This window comes from Mustela erminea, chromosome 8, assembly GCF_009829155.1.
Source record: "Mustela erminea isolate mMusErm1 chromosome 8, mMusErm1.Pri, whole genome shotgun sequence".
NCBI lineage: Eukaryota > Metazoa > Chordata > Mammalia > Carnivora > Mustelidae > Mustela > Mustela erminea.
The window spans coordinates 37935993-37947037 of NC_045621.1; the positions used below are offsets into that span (position 1 = coordinate 37935993).

Below are 11045 nucleotides of genomic sequence, written 5' to 3' on the forward strand. Positions count from 1 at the left end.
ATACTGTTCCCTTCCCTAGGAATGTCCTGCTTCCGACCCACCTCTCTTAACTCCCACTCTCTATTCTTGCTCTCATTCTATGTTTACCCAGCAATGGAGTCTTCATGGATGAGTTCCTGAAAGCCTGGATGTTGGTTGGTTGTATTTCTCAGGGTGAACAACAAAGAGGAATCCTCTGGGAGCTTTGTTAAGATGAGCACACCCTCGAAACGTGAATCTCGTGTCATGGGATACGAGAAAGGCAACCGAGGGCCAGCTCTGTGATTGACCCAAAGTCCTGCCAGGTAATCTGCCAGGAGGAAACCTGTGTTGGCCCAGGAAGCACCAGGCCTTGATCCTATCCCTTTCCAGCAAACTAGAGCAGAGTAGACCCGAAAGAACTCAGAACTTAGATGAAAGGATAAAGCCCAGACATGGCAGGACGATGATGGTGATTGGCATATAAACATACTCATCTTGGTCATGACTCAGGGACAGCTGCAGACTCCCTATGACTGTGGTTCCCATGTCTGGCCAGGTAGACGAAGCACCTGGGGAGCAGGTGAAAATAGAGATGGGAAGCTCACACCCTGGTCGGTGGGCGGGTCTGAGTCGTAGCCAGCATCTGTGTGTTTGCTTGTGTTTACAGCAACCCAATTCTGAATCCAGTCCAAGAATTTGATATTAAAATGGTACAGATAAAAGGTCTCACGAGACTGTGAGAAAGGTTGGAAGTTTGGGGGTGGAAGTGGTGGGGTGTTTTCCTAGCTTCGCTGTGTACAGGTATGGGGAGGTGTTTAAATTGGACGAAGACAGATAGCTGGGTTCTGTTCCCTGGTCAGCCACTCCCCACCAGGAGTCTTGGACAGCACTTTTTTTTTTTTTTTAAAGATTATTTATTGATTTGAGGGAGAGAGAACACAGAGGAAGAGGGAGAGGGAGAAACAGACTCCCTGCTCAGCAGGGAGCCCGATGCAGGGCTTGATCCTAGGACCCAGAGATCATGACCTGAGCCGAAGGCAAGGCGGACGCCCACCCTACTGAGCCACCCAGGCGCCCCACCCTTATTCTTACAGACCCTTAATTCCTCCATTTGTAAAAGGAGGGGTCTTATCTAGATAAGCCCTCGGATCCCCTTCAACTTTTAGATAGCATCATGTATGTTAGGTTCATGCACCACCACCAGGGGGAGCTAAATCCACGATTAGCTGTGCCTTGGCTCACAGTCCCAGGAACCATAGCCAGGACGCATACCTCGTGTTTCTCAGCCTGGCATCTACCAAGCAAAGAGCCCCAGGGTTTGGACATCTTAAATGGGGGCATTATGTAGACCAATTTATAATATAAAACAAACTGTAAGTATTTCCAGTATAAAATACGAGTCACAAATGAAATTACACTGGTGAAAGTTTAAGCTCCCTTTTGAGAATTCTTTTCTTTCCCTCCAAATCTCATAGTTCTTTTCAGTAATTCTTCATTATATGAGGCACACTGATATCCTGAGATGTATCGTGCTGGTAAAGGGGTAGTCATCTATCTACCTTGGTGTTAAGAGTTCAAATCTTTTTATAGGAGGATCGGAAGATCCATTAATTTTTAAATATTAAGTCATTTTCTAAGAGTTTCCCTTTGTTGCTTATATTTAGAATATGTTGTGATCTGAATAGAGAAATTAGACCTTGAAGGACTATTGAAGACGGGCTAAGATAACAATGATCTAACCAATATCAGAATGCTTGGGGGGCTGTCAATATCAGAAGATTCAGTGTTGCTGTGTCCCGGTAACCTTTATGTGAATGTGTAATACTTTATGCTTTGATATTTATGCAGAAAGGATCTTAAGTTCTTATGCCTTCTTTTACTATTCATTTCTATTTGTAATTCCTTCTTTTCCCTTATTAGAGTACTTTTAGAGTAGCATAAAAATATAGAAAAGTATAAAAGTAAAAAGTTCTGGCTGATTTCTTCTTAAAATGGAATGTAATGGTGTCCTGAAATAGACGTGACATTGACGTGTCTCCCCCTCCCTAGAAGGAAGTTAGGATGCAGGAGAGCAAGGCAAGGCCCTGGGTGGTGCTAGAGAGAATGCTTGGTTGCCTGGGACTAGGGGTGGGGAGGGGAGTAAGTGTCAGCTACAGGCCAGGTGGGCTGAAATGGTGGCCCATAATAGGAGGACAGAAATCAGGGGCATCCACTGTTCCCCTTTAGATGGCTCTTGAATGCTGGGGTGGGTTCCAATCCTAATACTCAGGGCGGGGTGCGTCTTGTGAGGGACAGGTAGAAATGGCGGTAGTAACAGGCAGAGCAGGGCTGTGTCCAGGGCCGGAGCTGACAGCAGGTCCGCTGTGTGTATGTGTGTGTGTGTGTGTGTGTGTGTGTGTGTTGGGGGAGGAGGCTGCCTGGTAATTGTTCAGGCCTTCCTCCCAGAGATAAGGGAGGCAGCTGGGCTTCCCCATGACCCAGTGTTGGGGGCATCAACCCTTCGATGTTGCACTATTCATACTAGTCTGAGCCCACAGGTTAGATGGTAAAGGCTACTGCTTTCCTCACGTCCAGCTGGCCAGAGCCGGTTGCTCAGGGGACCATATGGGACTGGAGATGCTGCCGTCTTGCGCTGTACAAACCGGCTGTCCAGAACGGAGCCGCACACACATCAAGATGCCTCTACCCGCAGGCAGGATCGTAAGAGTGTGCTGTCTGGAACACAGGGCCCTGCTTCCCCATCTTCAGCATTAGAAACAAGAGGCCTTCATTCTTTCACTTCTCTTTTTCCGTGTTTCTTGGGACCATATTTTTTGAACGTGTCTGGCATTAAAAACCGACTCAGAACCAAAGACGACATTATACATAAAATACCTTCTGTCTTAGAAACTGAGTTTCTTACTCTCCTTTACCCTCCAAGATGTCTATGTCACACCCTCTTCTCTCTCCTGAAGTCCCCTGCTTCCTCGCTCTTAGTTGATATTGTGGCCTCTTATTTCATGGAGGAATGGGAAGGAGTCACCAGAGAACTGCCCTGCTGTCCCTTCCCCTCATCCCTCTGCCCATCAACTCTGTAAACTTCCTGTCCCAGGTAAGAAGTTCTCCTCCTTATTACCCAAGGCCACATTTCCACCTGTGCGTTTCAGCTCCTCTGCTCAGCCACTTTGCGCATGCAGCTGTCCCTGTCACTAGTCCTACCCCCACTACTGGGTCATTTCCATCAGCACATTAAAAAAAAAAAATGCCTTGACCTGATTCCCTATTCTGCTCTTCAAACAAAATTCCCTCAAAAGAGTGACCATAGGGACGCCTGGGTGGCTCAGTCGGTTAAGCCACTGCCTTCGGCTCAGGTCATGATCCCAGCGTCCTGGGATCAAGTCCCACACCGGGCTCCTTGCTCAGCAGGAGCCTGCTTCTCCATCTGCCTCTGCCTGCCACTCTGTCTTCCATGTGCTCTCTCACTCTCTCTGACAAATAAATAAATAAAATCTTAAAAAAACAAAACAAAACAGTGACCATAATTGCTATATCCACTTTGTCTTCTCCTGTCCCTTCTTGGACCCACTCTAGCCAGGCATTCAGTCCCCACTCTGCCATGGGAACCTCTTGTCAAGGTTACCATTTGCCCACGATATTACAAAAACACCAGACAGTTGTAAATTCCTGTCTTTTCAGCAGCCTTGAGACACTGGATTGCTGTCCAGGTTTTCTTCCTTATTCTCAGACTCCCTTGTTGGAAACTGCTTTTCTGACTGCTTTCATGTTGGAATGTCCTAGAGCTCTTCCCTGGGCATTTTCTCTCTCTACCGTCACACCTATGTGATAGCATCTAATCCCAGGGCTTTATTATTATTATTATTATTTAAAGATTTATTTATTTGACAGAGAGAGATCACAAGTAGGGAGAGAGGCAGGCAGAGAGAGAGAGAGAGGGGGGAAGCAGGCTCCCTGCTGAGCAGAGAGCCCAATGCTGGGATCAATCCCAGGACCCTGAGATCATGACCTGAGCCGAAAGCAGAGGCTTAACCCACTGAGCCACGCAGGCGCCCCCAGGGCTTTAAATAGTATTTACACACTGATACTTTCCAAACGTGTGTTTCCAGGCCAGGTTGTCTCCTTGAACTTCTGACTTTTAAAAATTAAATTAAATTAAATTAAATTATTTGATATATAGAGAGAGACAGCGAGAGAGAGAACATAAGGAGGGGGAGTGGGAGAGGGAGAAGCAGGCTCCCCACCTGTGCTCCTACCTGAGCAGGGAGCCCAAAGCAGGGCTTGATCCCAGGACCCTGAGATCATGACCTGAGCCAAAGGCAGATGCTTAACCATTGAGCTACCCAGGCACCCCTGAACTCCTTACTTTTAAGTCTAATTGCATGCTCAGCACTTCCACCTAGAAGGAGTATAGACATCGCTGCTTTGACATGCCAAAACCAGACCTCTGACATCTCCCCCCAACCCCTGCCCCCTGCCACATACCTACAGACCAATTCTGCTTTTCCCACAGTCTTATTTTCTCAGTCCCTGGCAACACCATCCACCCAGCTGCTCAAGGCAAACAGCTCATTGTTAATTCTTCTCTTTGTTCTCACCTCTCATCTAATTCATTCACAAGTCTACGAGCTCCACCTTCAAAACAGATCTACAGTCCAGCCATCTCTCACCTCCTCCCTTGCCACCACCCTGTCACACGCCATCCTCCTGTCTTCCTGGACTTTCCAGGAAGCACACCACAGTGGACTTGCTTTCCCCTGATGGGCAGGACAGTACACCTTCTTCATTTTGCGTCTGGATCCCGTTAGTTCTCTGGCTGTGGTCTTAGACCACAGAGCTGATGATCTTGGCGCCGTCCTATGGGCTGATGATGATGTTGATGACGTTGATGATGTCATCCCGATAAGCAGGAGATAGCCTATACCACAGATGCTCTGGCAACATATGCGCACGCCAACAGGGTAGAGATGAGCTGTGCAAAAATGGAGAGGCCTGCCATCTCAATAAATTAAACCCAAGACCCGCGCCTTAGAGTTACTTGCTACCATAAGAAAGCAGCCACAGCTCCTTGTGGACGTTTTTTAAGTTTTCAAGGTACGTATGCAATTTGAGTGTGCTTTTCCACATAGCTCAAAAGCCGCCAGTAGTTAAGTGGGGCCCAGCTGCTGGTCTGGATCGTGTTGTAAGCAGCCGTGTGCCCTGTGCCTCTCACGAACTCGCAGAGTCAATGACGCTTCGAGGGTCTGCAGCCTCCATGGCGGGGGGCCTGTCTGGGTCCTTGCTGACACCTGGGCACACCTCCAGAGGGAAAGGACAGCTAGTACCTCAGGGCCTTAGAGTCAAGACCAGAATTTGTTTTTAGGAAAGTTTCTGTTTTTTGAAAAACAGCTCTTGGATTTCTCCTGGTTAAAGGCTACTGTTCTGGCTAGATGGTCAACGTCTTGAAGAGAACCAGATTTGGAGATTTGTGGTGATTCCTAGGGAAGGGGTGTTTGGATGGACTTCTCAGCATAAGCCGGAGAATAAAGATATCTGTGTCCCATGGGACTGCTCAGCAAAAGGCACTAATGCAGAGAAGGTTTTCAGTAATTCAGTGGGTCAAATGCTCTGCTCTGTGAAAGGCAGTGCGTTTCCCCAGGCACCCTCCTGTTTGCTGGGTTCAGGAACAAAATGGCCCCTGGCAAGGATGGGTCAGTAACACCCAGACTTCATCACGGAGGAAGCAGCAATTTGTCCTTCCCGGATCCTGGCCCCATTCTAGATACGGATCTGCCTTCCTTGCCCGCCATGGCTCTCCTGCAACATTGTGTGTAAGTTGACTGAATGCCTTCCTTTCTTTCACTGTATCCCATACGAGATTGCTTCGGATTAGTAGTAAATAATTTATGAAATAAATTGGCATACATAAATAAATAAATGTGGCCATGAACACAAAATTTCTTGCCCTTAGCGTATGTGCCATCCATTATCGATCCTTGAAGGGCCCACAGGCTTCCTGCTTTTCTTTGCCTCCTTGTAAGAGACGTCTTTGTGGAGGTTCGGACAGCTGGGCCATGTCCGAGAGGGGATCGAGCAGAAGGGAAGTGCCCAGGCCAATGTGCTCTGACACTATTGGTTAAAGGTACCCTGGGCTTTTAATTGCTCGCCCACCATGCCTAGAGCTTTCCAATTCTGGATTTTCCAGAAATGGAACCGCTGAATGGAACTGATGAAAAGGGAAATCAGGGGGCGCCTGGCTAGCGCAGTCAGTTCGGCGACCTGCTCTTGGTTTCAGCTTTCCTGATTTCAGGGTTGAGAGTTCAAGTCCCACGTGGTGCCTACTTTAAAAAAAAAAAATAGTAGTCATAAAATAAAATGGAGGCAAGCCCAGCAGGAGTTAACAAGGCTCCTGCCTGAGAAGGTACTGCAGCCCTGGGAGGAAGGTCGGTCAACCACACCGTTGTCAGCCTCTGTTAGGTGGTTCGTTGGAAATGAACAATATAATGTTGTATATATAAATTAACTGTATAATGTTGTAAATGGGGCGCTTGGATGATTCAGTTGGTTAAGCATCTGCCTTCAGCTCAGGTCATGATCTCAGGGTCCTGGGATGGAGTCCCACATCCAGCTCCTTGCTCAGTGGGGAGCCTGCTTCTCCCTCTGCCTACTGCTCCCCCTACTTGTGCTCTCATTCTCTCTCTCTGACAAATAAATAATTAAATTAAAAAAGGCAATATCTTATATGTACTATTTATAGCTATCTTGCATTTTTATTCTTTTTTTTTTTTAAGATTTTTATTTATTTATTTGACAGAAATCACAAGTAGTCAGAGAGGCAGGCAGAGAGAGAGAGAGAGGAGGAAGCAGACTTCCTGCTGAACAGAGAGCCCGATGCGGGACTCGATTCCAGGACCCTGAGTTCATGACCTGAGCTGAAGGCAGAGGCTTAACCCACTGAGTCACCCAGGCGCCCACATTTTTACTCTTAAATGAGATCATGACTTGGTTTATTCCATGAATCAAATATCGCTTCGTCCTTCAGGCATTCGTGCACTTGCCTTTCCTCCAAGAGGAGAGGAAGGAGATGGGAACCGTGTCTGGTGCGCCTTTGTGCCCACGTCACATCTCCTCCAGTATCTCACAGACGACAGGAATTGGAGGGATTCTGTGAGTGAGTTGTCCTTATCCTGCGTCTGACATAACCTCTGGCTCTTCCCGCCCACAGCTATGCACATCAGACAAACTGTGGGAGAAGATAGTGAAGTCCGCCTGCGACATCATCACCCCGGACATGCGTGCCCTGGCCGAGGACGTGGGCTGGAGACAGATGTTCTTCACCAATAAGCTGCAGCTCCAGCGACAGCTTCGCAAGAGGAAACATAGACAAGGAAGCCAGAGAGACAGTCAATTTTAGGGACACATTTTCTTACCTGCGGCGGGGGTGGGGGTGGAGGCCTCGCGGTAGTTCCCTTTTGTGTCCAAATCTCTTCTGTTTCCTTCGACTAAGAACTCGGATTTGAATTTACTGCTTCAAGGAGCCATAGGGAAAGCCTCCTGGGTTTGCACACACAGGCCACCCAACCTGACCGAGGCAGGGCCTTGCCTGAACCACAGTCCCCCTGTAGGAGGGTCCAATTCGTGGCCCCCCACAAAGGGCTGTGGGACAGAAAGCTGAGACACCTGTAAGAAAAGAGGCTTCTGCTGTACAGAAACAAACAATAAATGATTACTCGCAGGTTTTTACTACATATCTGTTTTTCTGTAGGCATTTGGAAGGATTTCTGCCTGATAGAGGTGGCTCGGCGTCCCCATGGGCAATGGGGCGGGGCAGGGGCCGCAGGAGTCCCGGGGGCACAGCTGCCTCCCCAGCTCTCTTCTCCTCCATTTGAACTCAGGGCCCTGTCATGTGGCCCCTGGGTGCCAGGCTTTGTCCCTGCTTGTGGACAGCCTGGGATCCGGTCCTCCCTCTAGGAATGTGAACAGCTACGCCTTCTACCCTGGGGATTTTTAAGATCACAAGCTGTGAGTAACTGAGTGAAAACCCAAGTACCCTTTGTGATCTGTTAACCTGGAAGAGGGGGTAAAAACAGTACCATTTGAGAGGAGGAAACTCTATATCCCTGAGATGGGTAATTTGCAAATTGTTTTCTTCCTGTGCTTTCTAGAGGATGAAGAATTCCCCCACCCCAACCCCCACTCCCATCACACTCAAAGCAGCGAATTATCTGAGGACTCCTCTTACACTACAGAAAAACGTAGGTGTCAACCTCCCATCACTTTATGAACAGTTTCCATTTCTTCTTTTCTGCAACCTGCACTTCAGTGCCTGGAAGAAATAATACATGACCCCCTGCATCCCAAGCAGGGGAATTTCCTGTGATGCCCTGAGCATCCATAGGCGCTGATCTCCCCACTCAAGTCCTCCTGAACGGCTCGGGGCCACGACTTTAGTGCTGGGTTCTTTTTTTCCTTTTTGCTGACCCTGTGTTCGGACCCAACCAGGTTTTAATCCCCCATCCCTTAAAACTCACCCCCTTAAAACTCACTCATAGATTTCCAGCGACATCTGTGAAAGTGAGCACAGTCTGCTTCCTGGTAGCTGAGGAGCCTGTCAGCGTTGTTCTGGATTTAGTCCAAGCACAGAGTGAAGGTTTAACTGGTGAGAGAGCCGGGCTGCCCTCGCCACCCAGGAGGGCCTCCGCCCGGGTGATGCAGGGGAGCTGCTGGCAGGCTGGAAGCACGCGCTCCTGCACAGGTCCTGCAGCCTTGTTTCTCCCCGAAGTCCCCGACTTCACTCAGGGCGGGAACATGGCTTGACACCACGTGTGCACCGGGACCGTGTGTATGCGCAGTTGCTGCGCAACACGACTGCATAAATAGCCCCAGCTCCTTTGCAACATTGATGCAAATATGTCAGCGGCTGAAGCATTTCATATGTTGTGTTTAATCAACTGAGACTGAAAGCTTATGGGCAGGCGGCGTTCTAGAGTCAGCATGAATCAGCAGGAGCACAAACAAGGCCATTTGAAAACGCTTACTACCTACGGAAAATATAACATAACAATAGATGCTAACGGTAAATAATGAAAAATGAGTTATTGATACGTTGGCTATTGCTGGTAACAGTTAAAATAACACAGGTTATTAGATTATTCCCGTGATTATTAGCCCTAGTAATTTGGATGTCTTATAACCCAATTATATTTTTTGGTCAAAACAAGCAAAAAAACCAATTAACCAACGAATACCACCAACCTAAAATCCTGCAGGGGCCTGGTACCCTCAGCCCTTGAAACACTTTGCCCCTCTTCCCACTCATTTTCCATGTTAGATCCCACGTGGCAATCCCATCAGCTGGAAATAGATAGCTATGGTGTTGTCTCTCTGCCCCCATGGACAGCTTTCATGTGGACGAATTACACTGCTCTGTGCCTGACATACCATTTCACAGCGAAATGCCACAGCACTTTATAACCTTGTCCTCTCCTATCTTTTAAGTCAGAAGTGTTTCTACTTTGCTCTCATTTCCCATTGTAATAGTAAAAGCAAAATGCTGATATCTTCTGATAATTTATATGTTTAGTGTAGCATAGCAGGTGCATTCAACCCCAGTTATAGGGAATCCAAAATGTTGTGCACTGAGTCAACTCAAGGTTTTTTTTTTAAGATTTTATTTATTTATTTGACACAGAGAGAGATCACAAGTAGGCAAAGAGGCAGGCAGAGAAAGGGGGAAGCAGGCTCCCTGCTGAGCAGAAAACCTGATGCGGGCTCCATCCCAGGACCTGCAGCTCCTGCAGGACCTAAGCCAGAGACAGAGACTTAACCCACTGAGCCACCCAAGTGGCACTTGACTCAAGAGTTTAGACGGAGATTATGAATTTTTAAGAAGATTTTATTTATTTATTGAGAGAGAGAGAGAGAGAGAGAGAAAGCAGGGGGAGGAGAAGATGGAGAGGGACAAGCAGACTCTGTGCTAAGTGTGGAGCCCAGTGTGGGGCTTGGTTCCACGACCATGAGATCATGACCTGATCCATAATCAACAGGCAGTTGTTGACCTGACTAAACCACCCAGGCGCCCGACACTGAGATTTTGATTGGAGTGAGGGATGGGAAGCGGGATAGGGACAACTCACTAGCTGCCACTTATCATTGTTTTCACAGCTGCTTCTGTCCGAAACAGTCACCAGCCCTCATTAATTACCCCAGACTGACTCCCAAGATGCCAAGACTAATACAGAACAACCTTACTAAAAACATAAACATTTGCACGGCATAGTTTTTTGCTCTGAGCTTTGGTGGGATGACATTTATTTCAGTTTGTGTTAAGATAATATACTGTGGGAGAATATCCGAGTTTTTCAACCCTGAACAGTTGGTTTCAAATGACAAAGAGTGCCTTCAATTAGATGTTAAAAATGCTACCTAGGGGCGCCTGGGTGGCTCAGTGGGTTAAAGCCTCTGCCATCGGCTCAGGTCATGATCCCAGGGTCCTGGGATTGAGCCCCGCATTGGGCTCTTTGCTTGGCAGGGAGCCTGCTTCCTCTTCTCTCTCTCTGCCTGTCTCTCTCCCTACTTGTGATCTCTCTCTGTCAAATAAATAAATAAAAATAAAAATAAACTTCAACATTGCGTAGATAAGCTACCACCACATGAAAGAAAAACATACCCCAGTAGTTAGGAACATAATGCCATGTACCGGGTCACTTTACAAAGGAAAACTGATATCTTAGCTTTACATATTTATTGTTTTGAAGTGAAATAGCAGGGGTTTGTCCTCCAAACGTGGAACCCTCAGGGCCTGGAGCCACAGAGAACCCCCACGTTTCCTGTTTATTATGTTCCCGGATCTGTGTTCCTCCCATGTAGATCTCCATTCAGAAAAGAAATTTTCCATTGTGAAATTTGTTCTGCACATCCAGTAAGTCTTACAGCCATAGATTCATGGGCACAGACGGAGTTGGAATAAACTTAGAAAGAGTGAAGATAATAATAATAAGAACAAGGATAACAGCTTCTATTTGTTGAGTGTCTATCAAGTGCCAAGAAACAGGTAGTAACCAACTTCATTCTTACAACAGCCCTCGAAGGTAAGTGATTATTTATTATTA

The 11045-nt window shown here is 47.4% G+C and overlaps 1 protein-coding gene across 1 annotated transcript in view; it reads left to right on the forward strand.

The window, feature by feature from the left end:
- The window catches only part of FBXO36 (F-box protein 36), a 93834-nt gene extending 84320 nt beyond the window's left edge, over positions 1–9514 (forward strand). The window contains exon 4 of the mRNA XM_032355083.1: positions 7160–9514. Coding sequence (XP_032210974.1) covers positions 7160–7348 — 189 coding nt within the window. The 3' untranslated portion in view covers positions 7349–9514. The remainder of the gene's footprint in view (positions 1–7159) is intronic.
- The last annotated feature ends 1531 nt before the right edge of the window (positions 9515–11045 follow it).